The sequence below is a fragment of the Primulina tabacum genome, chromosome 17 (assembly GCF_025594145.1).
Source record: "Primulina tabacum isolate GXHZ01 chromosome 17, ASM2559414v2, whole genome shotgun sequence".
NCBI classification, from domain to species: Eukaryota; Viridiplantae; Streptophyta; class Magnoliopsida; order Lamiales; family Gesneriaceae; genus Primulina; species Primulina tabacum.
Genome location: NC_134566.1, coordinates 32,105,334 through 32,122,605, shown reverse-complemented (window position 1 = coordinate 32,122,605; position 17,272 = coordinate 32,105,334). Strand labels below are relative to the sequence as shown.

The 17,272-nt window shown below is 34.5% G+C and overlaps 4 protein-coding genes across 4 annotated transcripts; 2 read left to right on the top strand and 2 right to left on the bottom strand.

Moving 5' to 3' along the window:
• Positions 1 to 1,229: 1,229 nt before the first annotated feature.
• LOC142532030 (cyclase-like protein 2) lies at positions 1,230 to 3,527 on the top strand. The gene is made up of 5 exons (XM_075638337.1): positions 1,230 to 1,737; positions 1,863 to 1,907; positions 2,596 to 2,668; positions 2,901 to 2,998; positions 3,169 to 3,527. The coding sequence occupies exons 1-5, from the start codon at positions 1,299 to 1,301 to the stop codon at positions 3,267 to 3,269; spliced, it is 756 nt and encodes a 251-aa protein (XP_075494452.1). The 5' UTR covers positions 1,230 to 1,298; the 3' UTR covers positions 3,270 to 3,527.
• Positions 3,528 to 4,205: 678 nt separating this feature from the next.
• LOC142532031 (cyclase-like protein 1) lies at positions 4,206 to 5,987 on the top strand. The gene is made up of 7 exons (XM_075638338.1): positions 4,206 to 4,631; positions 4,783 to 4,827; positions 4,904 to 4,976; positions 5,201 to 5,298; positions 5,410 to 5,474; positions 5,649 to 5,784; positions 5,871 to 5,987. The coding sequence occupies exons 1-6, from the start codon at positions 4,340 to 4,342 to the stop codon at positions 5,772 to 5,774; spliced, it is 699 nt and encodes a 232-aa protein (XP_075494453.1). The 5' UTR covers positions 4,206 to 4,339; the 3' UTR covers positions 5,775 to 5,784; positions 5,871 to 5,987.
• A 4,987-nt stretch (positions 5,988 to 10,974) lies between these two features.
• On the bottom strand, positions 10,975 to 13,132 carry LOC142531653 (cyclin-D3-2-like). Its single transcript, XM_075637872.1, has 4 exons — positions 12,489 to 13,132; positions 12,186 to 12,387; positions 11,957 to 12,087; positions 10,975 to 11,666 (listed from the first exon to the last, which is right to left on the bottom strand). The coding sequence occupies exons 1-4, from the start codon at positions 12,945 to 12,947 to the stop codon at positions 11,370 to 11,372; spliced, it is 1,089 nt and encodes a 362-aa protein (XP_075493987.1). The 5' UTR covers positions 12,948 to 13,132; the 3' UTR covers positions 10,975 to 11,369.
• Positions 13,133 to 14,414: 1,282 nt separating this feature from the next.
• On the bottom strand, positions 14,415 to 16,971 carry LOC142531248 (uncharacterized). Its single transcript, XM_075637344.1, has 7 exons — positions 16,838 to 16,971; positions 16,644 to 16,748; positions 16,444 to 16,570; positions 16,277 to 16,348; positions 15,935 to 15,980; positions 15,527 to 15,794; positions 14,415 to 15,436 (listed from the first exon to the last, which is right to left on the bottom strand). Exons 1-7 carry the CDS (start codon positions 16,926 to 16,928, stop codon positions 15,393 to 15,395), a joined length of 753 nt encoding a protein of 250 aa, XP_075493459.1. The 5' UTR covers positions 16,929 to 16,971; the 3' UTR covers positions 14,415 to 15,392.
• Positions 16,972 to 17,272: the final 301 nt, after the last annotated feature.

The window sequence follows — 17,272 nt, the reverse complement described above, 5'->3', positions numbered from 1 at the left end:
GTAAAATCCTATCCACTATTTACCAGGATTAGTAATCCAAGATTGGGAACCTCTTTTTCTTATCCAAAATAATAAATAATTAACGAAGTGATCGTTGGTGTTTACCTAGGTGATGTCCAACCCACGTCCTCTGTTTTTCATATCTATTTTTCAAAATAGAGATTCGTGATCTCTATTTTTAAAAACCTTCTTCAATCCATATCCTCTAAAAATATTACAAAATACTTCATTTTTTTTTTTTTTTTCATTTTAAAAAACACACACATTTTCAAAAACACACACATATTTTCAAAAACACACGGGGTTGGCTCCGACAGCACTTCTACGCCTTTTGGACAGTTCTTCGGAGGAACTTCACCATCAGGGTCTGACCTTCCACCATACTAGTGTATTGTTATGATTGCAATTACCAAAAATCGACGTTTAAATTTATTATTGTGTGTGTTTTTTAAATTGTTGGTGATGTCTTTTGATTGTTTGTGATGTCGCTTAGTATTGTCTACTGTTTATCATCTAAAAAAATCGCATATTTATCAAGTTAAATAAATTAAATAGACAATAAGTGTTTATAATAAATTATGTTATTAATTTTTGTGATCATTATCTTGTTTATTATTTTTATTTCATGATTATTATAAACAATAGACTTATAATTAATTCATGAAAATAATAAAACAATTAAAATAAATTAACTAAGTATAAATATTATTTAACATTAAAATTAATTAATTAAATAATTTAAAATATAATAATATAAAATGGAGTAAAACAAATACATAAAAATACAAAAGGACTATTTTGCAATTGTTAGGATGGAATTTTAATAATTAAGTGGAATCTCCATATTGATCTTCAAATGAACAGGAGGATTACTATTGCAATGTCCAAAATGAAGATTGTATTTGGAGTTGGGTTAGAGCACCAACCCATACTCTATTTTGGAGATTTCCTCTAAAATAGAGATTGGTTGGAGATGCTCTAAATAGAGATGAATTCCAAAAGAATATATATATATATATATATATATATTCATGTTTATTATATGAAAATTAGCGTTTCTTTTGTATATTCCTAATCATTTAAATATTATTTTAATAGCAACAACAAAATTTTAAGTTAATTTAAGCGTTGACTGTTGAAAGTCTTTGAAGAATATATATAGTGAAATAATGAATGTTCAAACAAGAATAATCTCTTGGAATAATATATGTATGTATGTATATATATATATTGTGAAACCATAAGTCTTTGATGATGTTCAAACTCGAATAATTATCCACTAAATTTTCCACATAAATATGTCACGCTTGATCATCCTTTTTCTTCACCTATCTGATACGTTTTACGCCATGAAATCGCTCCAAATCTTCCTGATAGCATGCACAGTTAACCCCTTCGTCCTCGCCTTCTCCTCCGCCGCCGTTGCATATCCTTCGCACTATGACATCGAAGCCGCTAAGATTCTCGTGCCCATCCGCCGTGAAGTGTACGGAGGCGGCCGAATAATCGACATCAGCCACCGGTACCACCCGGACATGCCGTCGTGGGAGTCTCCAGATGGCGTCGGGCAGTACTTGTGGCTTCCGAAGAGCATGAAGAATGGGTCTCTTGCTAATAACTCGGAGATGAAACTCCCATCGCACATTGGGACGCACGTCGACACACCAGGGCATGTGTTCGATCACTACTTTGATGCAGGATTTGATGTCGACACGCTCGACCTCGACGTTCTCAATGGTATTAATCAATCTAAGGCGGTTTAATTGCAATTACTTTATGAATTTCTCGTGCCACTCTGGTTGAAACATTTGACGTGTTTAACTGCCATGTACACTTATCATCGATGTTCAAATTTTGAACAGGTCCTGCGTTACTTGTAGGTGTTCCAAGAGATAAAAACATAACCGGTACGCTTCATTGCTCTGTTGAATGTTTGAATTCATCACTCAAATAATACTGCACAAAGGAATCGTGCAAGAAAAATCTAATCTTTGTCAGAATTAGTCTCTTTTGAAGATTGATTAAGGCTCTAACTGGCAGAATTATAGTTTTGTATGTTTTCTGTTTGAAGATGACATTTACCTTGTTTTCAAGAATCTTTAATGGAATACATTTTACAATTTTCTGTCTCGTTTGTTGTATGCTGTGTGGATAGAAATTGAATATCCCGTATCCCCATAGTGTTTAGTGTGATAGCTGCAAGAGAGTGATAATCGCCAGAGACCTCTGCTGAGGTTTTATTTAAAAAAATTGTTTTCCTTTCAAATGTAGGTCCGAACTTGCAGTAGTGGATAAATTTAAACCTCTTGCTGGTTTTTCCCTTAAGAAATTACCTCATTCATCAAGGACCAGTGACAGAAGAAAGTCCCGTAGATTCTTCATTCATATAGTGCCAAATGAGCTTTTGATTGTGTATAGGCTCATCCACTCAAGTGATTCACCAAAAACAGTTTTTCTTAGTTGCTTACATGCTATATATGTAAATTTTACTCAACTGTTTGAGTGGACTGGTAGTTCAAATCATGGTTTCCATGCCTTTAGCGTTCGTCTCAATAAAAATTGACTTCCCTCTCGTTGAATTTGTAATCTGTTTAGCTGAAGTTATGAAGACTTTACACATTCCCAAAGGAGTAAAAAGAGTGCTTTTCAGAACCCTGAACACGGACAGGTACTTTTACCAAGAATCTTTGTGCAGAGCTACTTGATATCCGAGGTGCATAAACCATATATCCGATCAACCTTAAAGCCCTGGTAACCTTTTTCCAGTTGATGCTCAAAAATTAGCTCTGGCATCTTTTTAGTTGTGTAATTAGTGGGAACATGGACCAAATCTGTAGTATTTTTATATTGGCCTGACATATGTCATTTTGATAATATAATAAATATAATTCTTTTTTCAGGCTCCTCATGTTCAAGAAGGAGTTTGACACAAGTTATGTGGGATTCATGAAAGACGGGGCACGGTGGCTTGTCGATAACACTGACATAAAACTTGTTGGTAAGCCGCTGTCCGTATTGAGTGTGAATCAGAACCAGTAGTTAGTTTATTTGCTGATTATTCCTAGTGTCAAACATACACCATCTTTTTGCAAGATTTCCAGTCAAACTATCAATACTTTGCACTATTTACTAATAGTTGTTCCATCCATACGCTTATCTTCCCCTTAGGAATTGATTACTTGTCCGTTGCTGCGTTTGCTGATTTAATACCTTCCCATCTGGTGTTCCTCGAAGGCAGGGTAAGATTTCTTTTCAGATCAACCTGGTGATCTGAAAACTAGACGGTGTCCAGCCCGGGATATACTCCGTGCATTGTCTGCCATTGAGATTGCTTGGTGCTGAGGGCTCCCCCATAAGATGCATCCTGATTAAGTGATGTTTATCTGTTTCTACAATCCTATAACCTTCATCAATAGAATCAATCCCCATGGCATTGTTATCTCTGAAAGGCTCCAAGTAAATTGAGATGTGCAATATTTATTTATTCTCATCCTTTTCTTATTGAAGTTTATGCTTGATTTTTCTTCTCTTTCTTTTTCTTTTTCTTCTTTTTTTTTTTCCTCCCTATAATTAAATTATCTTTACTCAACACATATAATGAAGGGTTCTCATAAAATCATCGTCGTTGGATACTACTCTATGGCTGTTGGAGCATTCGGAAATTATAATTATTTAATTAAGAAAAAGTGTGTGCATCATTAACACAATCAACTGCTGATGCTTACTTTACTATTTAATATTTATTATAATAAAATTAATCTATCAAATATAAAAATGAGTAAATCAGAAATTAAACTTAATTTGGAAATATGTAATTTGCACTTTTTAAACAGTGATACATAATAGAGTATGTCTCACGGTTTCACGAAATTTTATCTGTGAGACGGGTCAACTCTGCCGATATTCACAATAAAAAGTAATACTCTTAATATAAAAAATAATATTTTTTCATGAATGACACAAATAAGAGATCCGTCTTATAAATTACGACCCGTGAGATCGTCTCATACAAGTAATATTTATTCTGATAGTCAAAATAAAATCAAAAGAGAAGTATAACTGAATCAAAAACAATAGCATAAAATCGATTCCTGATCACAGAAATAACCAATGCCTTTGGAAAAATTACTGAAATCATCATATTTTGAATTTGGATCTTTATGTAATAGATAGATAAATTCATCAAAGGATTGTGGTTTAGTTTCCATCGTTCCCGTGACATCACCTCAGTTAAATGCATGCAGGGGTAACGGCCTTTTTCCATATTCAATGGAGTGAGTTTAAAGCCACTAAATGCGCTCGATCCCATTCATGCTTCTTGTTTAGGTCCAAGCTCTGAATGATGACGACGAATTTTGGCTACCTTCAATTGTTGCTACTTATGGCGACGTGCGTCGCTGCCTCCATAGTCGAACTTGGCGATATCTTCGATATCACCCATGAGTACAGGCCTGGAATGCCCATATTCGGCTCGTCCGACGGCGCCGGACTCATTGTTGGTCCATACAAAGGAATCAATGACACGGAAAACCGCGAGCTCAACTATTCCCCCATGCAACTCGCCACCGATTCCGGGACGCACACCAAGGCCTACACCACTGTCGAGGAACTCGACCTTGAGACTCTCAATGGTAACGTCGTTTTCGAATTTTGCACCGATGGGTTTTATGGCATGGTGTACATGATCGATATAAACTTATCGGTCATGATCCACTGGGTAATGCTCTGATTAGTCAATGTTTGCATTCTTGACAAACTATCATCTATTATATTGGTTGGCAGGTCCTGTGTTGGTTGTGGAGGTTCCCAAGGACAAGAACCTTACAGGCATGAATATTTCTGTGGTTTCATTAATATAGTCAAAACCTAACACGAACGCTTCTTTGATTGCTTATTTTTCCAGCTGAGGTGGTGGAGTTTTTGAAAATCCCCGATCATGTAGAACGCGTGCTTTTCAAAACATCGAATTCTGACAGGTATTTTGATTTTTTTTTTCCCATGTTTCAGCATGCAATAATTTGTGTGTATTGCATGAGCTAAGTTTTGCCAACATGTTATCTGTAATCCATATGACACTGGTTTGGCCATAATCTCTCATGTGGCTACTTTTCAACGTTCTAATGTGTTGTTGAAGATTTCGATCACGCAATCTAATCGGCCTCGTTGTATTCTTGATTTGTAAAGCAATTTAATGCTTCAGGGATCTAATGCTTAAAAAGGAATTCGACTCGAGCTACACTGGATTTACAACTGATGGGGCAGAGTGGTTGGCAAAAAACACCAATATAAAACTCGTTGGTTAGAAATCATTTAACACACACACACACACGCATACTGTTAGGCATAGTGTGTGTTCCATGTTTTTGGTTTTGGTTTCTAATTAGGCGTCTTTTGAGTTATTTGTTACAGGAATTGATTACTTATCTGTTGCTGTAATGCACGATAGGGAGTCAGTTTATAAGCTCCTGGGCAAGGTAAATGGTGTTAATCTTAGCTTCTTGCTGTTCTGCCATATGATCTAACACAGTGTGTTTTACCCCAATATGCGTCGAAACGCCACTTTTAGCTAACAACACTCGCTTCTAATCGTTCCATGTAATAGTGTTGTTGATCAGTGATAGACAGCCTAGCTAATCAAATTGTTTCAGGACATTATTCCTCTGGAAGGCTTGGATATTGGTGGCATTCGTCCGGGAGAATACACTCTCAGATGTCTACCACTAGGCATATCTGATGCATCCGAGGCACCAACAAGATGCATTCTGATCCATTGATTTTTCGAAAGTAAGATTTTCTCCATTCAAGAAACATCCTCCTGTGCAGATACACATATTTTCTTCTTGTCTTACTCGGAGTCCTTACACGTGCAGCGTCGCTCCAACCCGCACACAGCATTGTTACAGCTAGTGAACATGTCACACCATAAACTTTTTGCTGTCTCAATTTTAACATAACACAATGAATGCTTCTACAGACAAATCATATAAATGCTTGCTTCTGAATGGATATATAACAGCAGCAGTATCTCATCATTTTTTCTTATGTTAAGTTAGACATATACAAACCATTCATGCACAACTCACACACACACACAAAAATGTATGCATGTAGTGCAATTTGATGCGGTTCCTTAGTGGATCTCTAATTGGACTTCCCTCTCTCAGCCCAAACAAAATATAGAGAGGATTTCAAGCCCTTAATTTCTCAAAAAAAAAAAATGATATGTAAAATGTATATCATGTGTCTCGAGTAAATGGTGCGTGAGAATCAACGTTTTAAGGAAAATTCATGTCCGATATAAAGGACATAATTCGTCGTCTCATCTCACGAACTAAACGATTTCTCATAGTAAATCACAATAATAATGCTGGCTGTGTGCTTGATTAAAAATTGTTCTAAACTCTAAGGGAGTGTTTGGTAGGTAGGGGTGATAAGGTGGATTTATAATTTTTAACACACATTATCTCTTGTTTGGTACGAGTGATTATTTAACCAAGTCAATCCCTCCTATGAATGATTAGGTTATATTAACTGGGATAAAATAATCACTCTCTCACCCCTTAGGATTATTTATCCTACTCTTAATCCATCTTATTTTTTCAATTTTACCCTTCTCCTAAATCCAAACTCACCACCACTTACCTCTACCGACCTCCCTCGCCGCCCGTCGCCCGCTGGCCGTCACCAGACACTGTCGACCATCGCCGGACGCCGTCGCACGCCGCCGACGCCGATCACCCCCTCCGACCCCCGCCGGCCGTCCCCGACGCCGCCCTTGCCGACCACCCCCTCCTCCTGCCGTCGCCGCCTCCGACCGGCAATCACACCGCTGGCCGACCACCACTGCGGCAAAAGTGGAAGGTCAATTTCGTAAATTCATCAAAAGACTATTATTTATATCATTGTTAATAATCATACCAAACATAATATTATTTTATCATTATCTACTTCATTCATTTTTTTATCATTTATGTGTTAAACATTCTGTAATCCTATCATTTAATAAGGAGTTGGAGCAACTATCAATTTTGTTTTTTCCGAAAAATACTTACGAAAGATTCTTTAACGTGGCCTGGCAAAGTTTGATATGTGTTGGGACAAAGGATTCAGCCTTAATAAAAGTGACATTAAAGGTCTAAGGATGAACTGTCGGTGCCCACGTATCCATATATTATCCATTTGAACTCGAAACGAGAATGAAATTATATATGGTCCCCCGATTGCCTTTCCATCAACAGTTGTTTCGAACATTTTGGACCACTGCCTTCATCAATGCTTTCAAATCCTCTCGTCCCATTGAAAGATAGTCGATTGAGCTGAGTAATCCCCCAGCTTGCTAGTTTGGCCCGACCAATCTGCGAGCTTTTATAGATCTTTCGCATTTTAGAAACTATGTGTTGATTATCCATCGACTAAAATTTCATCACATCATTGAGGAAGAAACATTCGAGAAGTCTAATCAGAAGAACATGTCGGTTACAAATATATAGATTTATATATGTTGAGGATACTTGAAAATGCCTTTTCAAACTAGAGTAGATCTCTTACGAGACGATCTCACTGATTTTTATCTGTGAGACGGGTCAACCCTACCAATATTCACAATAAAAAGTAATACTTTTAGCATAAAAAGTAATATTTTTTCATGGATGACTCAAATAAGATATCCGTCTCACAAAATACGATCCGTGACATCATCTCACACGAGTTTTTGTCTTCAAACTAAGGATGAAGTAAATTTGAAGTGGTTGCGTTGCAATTGAAGATGGTCCAAATTTGTGGGTTCGATTGATGGAGAATAAAATAAGGTCCGAAAATTTAGATATTTGAGGGTGAATTGAAGGTTTTAATTATAATTTATAGGCTCTCTCCGTGTTGGATTGCAACAAATCAAAATATTTCATTAATGGAGAGCCTTCTTTCACGGAGATAAAGACGAGGTTGTTGGTCTAGGTGGGGTGAGCATCGTCCCATTTTCAGTTATGTTTGTAATAAATCTTGCATGCATGTAATTAATATAAGATATAGTTTCATATGTGGTAGATTTTTTAATGAAATGGTGTGTTGAGATTAATTTCTTTCTTTCAAAATTTTTTAGATTTTTCCCCGGCGTACATGATATAAAATTAACACAAAAATTTCAATGAGACCGTCTCACAAGTCAATTTTGTTAGATTGATCTCTCTTATCTGACTAGATATATTAAAAAATAATATTTTTTATGTCAAAAATATTGATTTTATTATAATAATGAATTGGGTTCGTGAGATCCTCTTACATAAAACTTTGTTAAATTTTAATGTGAGATGTGAATTGGTGGAAAGAAGTTTCGGAAATTGAGGGTAATAAATGCAAATTTTGCAATAAAAAGGAGAAATAAATTCAGAATTATTCAGCTCACGCCAAGGCGATGCTACCTGGTTATTGAGGTCAGTTTCAGATCCATGCAGGGCCACAGAAATGGATCTTTCTGTACGATCAGGGCCCACCCATCCTCATCAGCCCAATATTACGATGGGCCCATTTCTATTGCTGAATATATTTTCTTAAACACTCATCCAAATAATTTATGTGAGACAGTTTTACAGGTCGTATTTTGTAAGACAAATATCTTATTTGGATCATCCATAAAAATTATTACTTTTTTATTGTAAGAGTATTTTTTTTTTTGAATATCGATAGGATTGACCCATCTAACAAGAGACCTACTCATATATATATTTATGTCGTTAAATCGAGATATATAATATCTACCACATACATCCAACTTCAAAACTACCATACCCAACATCACGTATTTCTTTTTATTACATGAAAATAAATTTTAGAGATTTATATCATTACACCAGACGCATCGTGTATTTTAAGTAAAATATATACAAGTATATGTAACATGTGTATAAGCGTATATTTTGCTCTATATTCTCTGTTATACCTTGGGGATGTAATTCATGTTTATATGAATTCAAAAACCTTGGGTGCATTAGTGTGTTGGTGAGTCGAAAGATTTAACTTCAAAAATCTTTTGTGTGACGGTTATACGAGTCAATTTTGTTAGAGAAATCTTTTATTTGTGTAATTAATGAAAAAACACTACTTATAGTTACTTATTATTGTAAATATGTGCAGAGTTGACTTATCTTATTGATATAGATCAATGATAACGTCTCGTAAGAGACTCACTAATTCAACATACATACATACATATATATACATACATACATAAATACATATATATACATATATATATATAGATACATATATATATATATATATATCCACATGCTACGTAACTTCAAAAAGCAAAAAAAAAAAGAAAGAAGAAGAGTGAATTTGCAGCAAAATTTCTTGAAAGAGCATGTAAACTCGAAAGGAGAGGGGACCAAAATTTAGTTGATACTTGGAAGAAGAGGCCTTTTTTTTCTCTGTCACTTGCAGCTTTACAGCTGTAAGAATAAAATTAAAAATAAAAGGGTCAAAGTTCTTTGAAGGTCTTTTACTTTCTACCATGTATATATATTATAATTATATATATGATATATTACATAAAATAATGTCCCTTTTTTTGATTATTTTATATAATAAATTCAGATGAAAAATAACAAGAAATCCAAAAAAAAAAAATCAAAGTTAAAAATGAACAAGGTGAGAACGACTAATCATCATATTTGAATGCAAATGATGTTTATAAAAAAAAATGTACTTTTGTGTGTAGTGTATAATTCATAGTTATTATTTTATTCAAGCTGAACCCTGTGTTTTTTTTTCGAGTTCGAGTTAAAATGTTTTAAATCCTATGAAACAAAGTAATTGACAAGAGTATATAAAAAAATTACTCATATATAATTCATTTATAGATTTAGACAGATGAATTAAGATGCGATATTTAATTTAATTTTTATTGATAACAACAGCAAAAAGAGGATTATATGTGGTATTTGAAAGAAGAGAGAAAATTAAAAAAGTAGATAAATGACAACTTTCACAAAATCAAAGATTTTTGTCTCCCAATTCGAAATCTGTCACGTCCAAACTTTCCATTCATGGTGGAGAGATCGTCCCGATTTCCCATTATCAATTTTTTTTTGTTTCAATCTTTTATTTTAAACTGTTAAATTTTTTTAATGAAAAAAATTTATTAAAAATTAGTGATGATGAATTATTTAAATTTGTTTATTTATATAGCAAATCTCGCATTATGTATTCTTTTTAAATACTTTTTACCTCTCAAACTTGATTTATATTTACCATTTTGCTGGATTGGCTTGTAATGAGCAATCAATTTTTCTTAGCTATAAAAGAAACACATAGAATTTATGGTTGTTGGTTTATTATTAAAAAGCCAAGCATTAAATGAATTCACAAGAAAATTCTGCTCCTCAAACCAAGAAAAGTGGAATGATTTTCTTTTTAAAAAATTTCCAATTGGATTCTTTAATGCCAAATAAGTAAGCAAAACTCCTCTTCAATATAAAAAAAAAAAAAAAAAAACCAAGATAGGGTTCCCTTGGTGGAATTTTTTGCTTCTAAATTTCAACTATACATATATTTATAATTCTGAAAATCTGAATGCTTTCAAATTGGCCTAATAATTGATTCAATATAGGTGGTCACCCCACTACTTTCGATATCTAGTTGTTCTATGTGAGAGTGTAGCAGTAGTTTCCCACATTCTTGGCTTGCATGCTTTCTAGGAAAATTATTTTATGCTCTTATTCCAACGCAGTATTATTTTTATTACCTTTCTTGTTGTTAAACAAGGTTTTTGTTTTATCATTTTGAGGAAAAAGACTTCGTCTCAAATTTAATTTAAGACGTTTTACGCTTTTAAAGCATTGGTGTAAAACGGGAAACAACCATCGTGCAACCAGCACCTTCACCACTATACTCCTGATACACACGCTTCGAAATGATCAAGAATCCACGCAGAGTCAAAAAGGGTACTTAATTAGTGAATGAATTTGGATACAAAAATGGCTCTGTAAAAGATACTTTCATTCATTAACAATATTTAAAAGGAGCTTTTTTTAAGAATTGAAGTAGTACAACATGTGGATGCATGCTACATTGTGAACGTTTAGTGGCATGCAGCTGACTCGATACAACAGCAATTATATCTTACAGCTCCTGTTACATGGATATAGAAACAGAGTCTAGAAATCTTGAATGCTTTGCTTCACATTCTCGGATCTCCTTTTTTTTTCTCTCTCTCTTTAATTCGATTACCAACTCCCTTTGATCTTTACTTTAATTTTGGCAGAGATTTTTGGAAAGAAAAAGGCAGTTTGAATTTAATTAGGCATCCAGAAAAGATAATGCTAGAACACGTTATATGTATATGGACATTCTTGGAAACACGGATTAGAGATTTAATGAGGGCTTCCAACAGCATCCACAAAAACTCTGTTCAATTTCATCTGCCTTTCTTGAACTCTGCTTTTCTTGAAAATGGGATGATTTGTTGCAGAAGAAATGCATGATGCTGCGGCTAACAATGAATTGTCACTTGGGCTACTTGGAATGGAAAATGAATCCATTGAATCCATTGCACCACCTGGGCTGGTTGAGATCTGGCAAAACTTGCGCTTTTGAGTCATGTTTTTGCCATTTAAACCACCGCTGCAAAGTGTTTCTTGAAAGAGCTCAAAACATTCATCCACTTCTTCCTGATGAAATGAGAGAAAAAAGGGTTTTATATATTACTGGTTATGCAACAAAAAATTCATGACACCATACAGTGTGTTCATTGAGGGATATTAAGAATATACATAAAAAAACAGGTGGGAATGGATAGAGTATGAGGAATATTTGCTATTTGAAATAATATGTAGTTTTTTTCATAAAACATTTGAGCTTTTAATGCAATAAAACAGCCGTAAACATTCTATCAAATTGCTATGAAACTGAAAGAGTTGTCACCATGACTGCCCTTGAGGACCGTAGTGTAAATACAAACCTTGTTGATTTTGAGAACTTCAAGGAGCTGGTTTTCGTAGCCAATGGCATTGCATTGCGCAACTTGATGAATAACATGAAGCATGGTGGCAGTAGCCAAAACAGACGGCAGATAACGTAGGAATCTTGAATCTTACATTAAACAAGACCAAAAGACATGGAATCAGAACCAAAATTTGGTCACAAAATCCGACCTTTATCGAATTTCAATGAATCATTGTAATTCATACCCGAGATGATAGTGAGAAGTAGATTTTCACAGAGCCTGAGGAATTCCCAGTGGATGTATCTCTTCAATCCAAGCCTCCTCACAATGTGATCAAGAAATGAAAGTGGGGTCACGGGATTCATCCTCCATTTGAGAGATGAAAGCACTAAAATCTCCATTCTTTGAATGGTTTTTGCCTCGAACACATACTTGGTACACTCCACCTATTTCCCCAAGAAAAACAAAGCACATGTTCTCGATTTCAGAAACGAAACAAGCTTATAAAATGGGACCCCAAAAATGTAATGCAATGCTTGCTACGTACTTGAAGATCTAGGAGTAGAGGAACACGAGTTTCTTCAACTTTAGCAGCCAAAGATAGGCAAGTAACAGCTGCAAGCTGAATCATCCATGGCTCATCTTTCTGCAAACTCAGGCTAGAAAGAAACCTGTCCAGATAATTGACTGCAAGGATAGCAGTCATGGCTGAAAACCCAAAAAAGGAATTGGTTCTCAGAACCCATTCTACTGCCTCTTCTCTAGCCAGAGAAAGCGAAAATCCAGCTTCAATAATGGTGTTAGATTTAATACAAGTTTCTTTCTCTTTAAAGAAAAGAGATTGGAGCTCCTCATCATCCCAAAACAAATCTTGCTCCAATAACAACTTGGAACGGCAAAGGGAATGATTTTCTCCATTGAAACAGTCATTGTTCAATGTAATTTCGCTCTCTTCTTCTTCATAACAATAGAGGGTATCAAACAAAGAACTCTGATTTGTAGACATTTCTTGTGAGAAGAAGGGCTCTCTGTTTTCTGTTCATTATGGTGGAAAAGAAGAGGAGAGTAAAGTAGAAGCCATTTTGTATATTTGAATCTGAATTTGCGATTGGGCTCTCCAAAATAGAGGGATAAAGGAGTAGATTTTATCAGAGTATGCGTCACGCTTGTCCTTTCTTTATTCATGAATAAACATGGAAATACAGTATTACTTGATCTCCTATTGCCACTCATTCATTCGAGAATTAGCCTGCATTCTTTTATTATTATTATTTTGCTTTAATCCTCCAACTCTATAAACAACTATTGAAATATTTCATCATTCTCAATAATAAATATTGCATTCGTCTCAAATATATAATTCGATATATACATTTAACATTCCTTTTGCTTCTTTATTAATCTACTCATACTCATTAAATACATTACTTATTTTTAACAAATTTTTATATTTTTTATAAAACTTGTATTTTCAATAATTTTCTTAATATGTGTGAAAATATAAATAAATTAAAAAATATGCAATGGAGATATAGCAAAAACTTGTGTGAGACGGTCTCACGGGTCGTATTTTGTGATACGGATATCTTATTTGGGTCATTCATGAAAAAATATTACTTTTTATGCTAAGAGTATTACTTTTTATGCTGAATATCGGTAAGATTGATCCGTGTCACAGATAAATATTTGTGAGATTGTCTCACAAGAGACCTACTCATAACTAATATAAGACAATCAAACATTACCTTTTAAAAAACAAAAAGAGAGAGGAACAAAAATACACTTAATATGTATAAAGTCAAATCCAATCCTAAAAGCACAAGAGCACCAAACTCATCAAATCTTACAAATGGCTAGCTTTGAAGACAAAATCCACAACCAAGTTCACAACGATTGAACGAATTCGTAATTTCATTTTTATTTTGTTGGAATTCGAAATTTAATGCTTCATTTATACAAAATTTAAACCTTTTAGATTTCTAAAAAAAAAACTTTAATTTATTTTTAATTACACATAAATTTATCTCGCATGAGTTACTTTGGAATATCTTATATACCTTCAAAATTAAACCAGCAAAACTTATTTCTATATATAAAAAAAAATGTTGTGTTAATTTAAAATGGCAAGATCACTAATTATTTCTGGATTTTTTGCTTTTACAGGCTGGATGGGAAGTACAAAAAGATAGTTTAGCAGAATTTGAAACTTTGAAAAGAACAAGTCTCTGCCTATGATTGATGCATATATGTAGGAATGACAACTGAAACAATAAAACAAAACTGACTTTGATCAAGTACTTAATTATGTAAACTAAGTAGTGACAAATAAAATCATTAAAGTATCAAAATTATGCTGATCCCAAGAATTTTCAGACACAGACAAAAAAAAAGATACTACATACATTAATAGAGAAAAGGATTTCATACACTCTGATTATATTCACGACTTGTTCTTGAATATAAATATATAAAAAAATTCACTCAAAATAAAATCTAAAATGTAATTCTTCGAAATATTAGCCCCTAAATTTCCTCATCATAATGGTCAATCACGAAATTCAAAATAAACAATGATAATGCTAGCTCTATGCAGTGTCTAAAGGCTAGAAAAGGAAACCAAGATGCTCATTTCCCACCAATTGTAGTTTACCCTTGTTGGAGAAAGAACAACTAGCCTCAACTACTACAAAAAAAATAATGATAGTGGAACACCGAAAGCACTAAGCAGCATTACAGTGCTGTAAAATGGCTACCACAATCAACAGTTTCTGTTTCACAATTATAGTAAAGTTCCTATTGCATGCATGAACATGAATTATGTTTTATGTTTTTGTTTTTAGATGGTCTTTTATCGGATTATCTATCATACAATTTCTTATGCTCCTGTAATATAGTTAAATTTTAGTATTTGGATCAGCGATACATGACGTGAACTTTCGTTAAGATGTGAGAAACCTACATGAACATGGACTGCATCTTTTATCCATACATGAAATAAAAATTCAATATCATTATGAAACAAATATCTGCAGTGTGTTTATCCATGGTATGCAGAAAAGTTCACTCATTAGACAGATCTGAACATCATTCTCACCTGATGATTACATCCCTTTGCTGCAATCTTTCTTTTGGATAAAAAAAAATTTAATCTCTTAACAAAATGTCCTTCTTGAAGGTCTGTTGGTACATTGTAGATAGAACTCAACAACAAAAGAACATATCTCAAACATAAAAAACAACCACCAAAGAATTTACAACACATACATAGCTTATGAATTCTATCTTTTTCCAGTTTCTTGATTCTATCGTAATTGATCGAACAAAAGAGTGTACAAAAGAACATCGAAGAATTAAGAGTAAGAAACGATAGTTGTAGCATATATGATAAACTATCAAAATATATATTACATAACAGCAAGTGATTCGCGCTCATCTTATCTTAAATATCGGATCAAAACATGTGATGTCGTGGATGCGGAGGTGGAGGATATATACCTGCCAGAATGAAAAAAGCATTGGGAGTAAATTTAATTTTTTTTTTACTGAATACTGCAAAAGAGCTACAAGTGAAATAATACATGTTACCTTGAGGGTAATAATATTGAGGATTGGGGGGTGCTGGCTGATAAGCTGGTTGTTGAGGATTTGGTGGAGGTGCTTGATAAGCCGGATGATAAGGAGAAGGCTGATGATGATACAATGGCTCTGGATAGGGAGGAGGAACTGGTGGTGGGTAGCTAGCTGGTAACGGAAGATGTGACGATACAGGATGGGGGGCCGAGTAAATAGCGGGATAAGTCGGTATTGTGGCTGCATATGGTGGAGCTGATGGACCATAGCTAGTTGTAAGCTTCTGGAAATTAGAGAAAGAAAACGAAATATGCATGCTAATTAGACACAAACACAAGCATTTATATATCAATCTAGACCGCAGGTAGATGGTCGATATAACTTATGTCAAAAAAAAAGGAAAAGGGGCCTGGCCTGGCTTACCTTGGCATTAGCATAATGCATTACTAATCGAACTTCTCCAGCATGCCTATATATGAAGGCAAGCAATAACATTCAGAAACATCACAAACTTTAGTATCAAATTAGGATGAAAATTGGAACCGGTACATGCGTAGCTCGCATCAAACTTAGACATAAAGCACGCTCAACGGCCTCGCGGGTATCTTCTTGCATGCATGCGTGCACACAAACAAACAGAACAATACAACAAGCCACCGGTTCATGAATATCAGACAGTGATCACGCCGTCGACTTTCTCCAAATAGAAACTATCAAGTATTCACATTGAAAATAGTTAACAATGTAGTTAATCTGACTGAGTACCTGCCTTTCCTGTCCTGAAGAGGCCAGCAATTGTCATCGTAGCCTTGACATAAAACTCCCTGTAATAGAAGTCTGGACAGACAACCTCAACATGAAAATAAAGAAGAAAGAAATTCTAAGAAGAGAAGGAGATTTCATATATATTTGAAGCAAATCGATTTATTTACTTTCCGTTTCCAATAAAATCGTCAGAAGTCGGTTTGTTGCTATTCCAGACCGTAATATTTATCTCCAGGAACCCTTCTATCAATGTAATCTCGAATTTCTCTTGAAAGGTAGGATTTTTCCCTCCGCCTGCAACCAAGAAACTGCATTCAATAAAACATCGCATGCAAAAATTATCGAACGCACCGGATGCATGGCTTACCATTACAAGTACGCGTAAGTCGCTTCAAGCTGGCGTAATCCAGACAAACATAGGGATCTTTCCGTGAAATCCACTCAGTGTTTCTCAACTTATTACAACCAACAACTGAATCCCAGACCAATTTAGGAGACGAAAAACAGAAGAAATTAGCTAGGAATCAAAAACCATCAAAAGATAACCAAGAAACAACTTACCCGTGATCTCTAGTAGTTGACCTTGGATTCCAGAAACAGGCATTGAATTACAAGGAACATGAAAAGCCCCCGATGTATAGTAGCCATTCATTGACTTAAATGGGGTATTAGCATTGCATTGATCGAATTTGGCTTAGTAATTGTATATTGATTGATTTTGACTTGAACAAGTGGACTTTTTTAAAATTCAATTTCAAGAATCTTACGTTGGCTAAAGGTCACATCCATTGGAAGGATAAGGTGGTGATAAACTAATCGACTGAGTTTAATATTTTTCAAGTTTTAAGCAGATCCAAATTAAGATCAGTGACTCGAGAATATATAAACAATTCTAAACTCAGAGCTATATCAATTGAATCAAATTAGGATAATTACTTTTAATAATTTATATTGACAATGATACCCATGGATGGGCACACTACTCCTGGCTCATCC

What these genes read in the sequence shown, in the direction of transcription:
- LOC142532030 (XM_075638337.1), top strand. Translation starts at nt 1,299, where the DNA reads ATGTCACGCTTGATCATCCTTTTTCTTCACCTATCTGATACGTTTTAC. An exon ending in AAGAGATAAAAACATAACCG is followed by an intron (nt 1,908 to 2,595) that starts GTACGCTTCATT and finishes TAATCTGTTTAG; the next exon opens with CTGAAGTTATGAAGACTTTA. An exon ending in CACTGACATAAAACTTGTTG is followed by an intron (nt 2,999 to 3,168) that starts GTAAGCCGCTGT and finishes TCTTCCCCTTAG; the next exon opens with GAATTGATTACTTGTCCGTT.
- LOC142532031 (XM_075638338.1), top strand. Translation starts at nt 4,340, where the DNA reads ATGATGACGACGAATTTTGGCTACCTTCAATTGTTGCTACTTATGGCG. An exon ending in CGACCTTGAGACTCTCAATG is followed by an intron (nt 4,632 to 4,782) that starts GTAACGTCGTTT and finishes ATTGGTTGGCAG; the next exon opens with GTCCTGTGTTGGTTGTGGAG. An exon ending in CACCAATATAAAACTCGTTG is followed by an intron (nt 5,299 to 5,409) that starts GTTAGAAATCAT and finishes TATTTGTTACAG; the next exon opens with GAATTGATTACTTATCTGTT.
- LOC142531653 (XM_075637872.1), bottom strand. Translation starts at nt 12,947, where the DNA reads ATGTCTACAAATCAGAGTTCTTTGTTTGATACCCTCTATTGTTATGAA. An exon ending in CTCTACTCCTAGATCTTCAA is followed by an intron (nt 12,388 to 12,488) that starts GTACGTAGCAAG and finishes TTGGGGAAATAG; the next exon opens with GTGGAGTGTACCAAGTATGT. An exon ending in ACTTCTCACTATCATCTCGG is followed by an intron (nt 12,088 to 12,185) that starts GTATGAATTACA and finishes GTTTAATGTAAG; the next exon opens with ATTCAAGATTCCTACGTTAT.
- LOC142531248 (XM_075637344.1), bottom strand. Translation starts at nt 16,928, where the DNA reads ATGAATGGCTACTATACATCGGGGGCTTTTCATGTTCCTTGTAATTCA. An exon ending in TCAACTACTAGAGATCACGG is followed by an intron (nt 16,749 to 16,837) that starts GTAAGTTGTTTC and finishes TCTGGGATTCAG; the next exon opens with TTGTTGGTTGTAATAAGTTG. An exon ending in ACTTACGCGTACTTGTAATG is followed by an intron (nt 16,571 to 16,643) that starts GTAAGCCATGCA and finishes TCTTGGTTGCAG; the next exon opens with GCGGAGGGAAAAATCCTACC.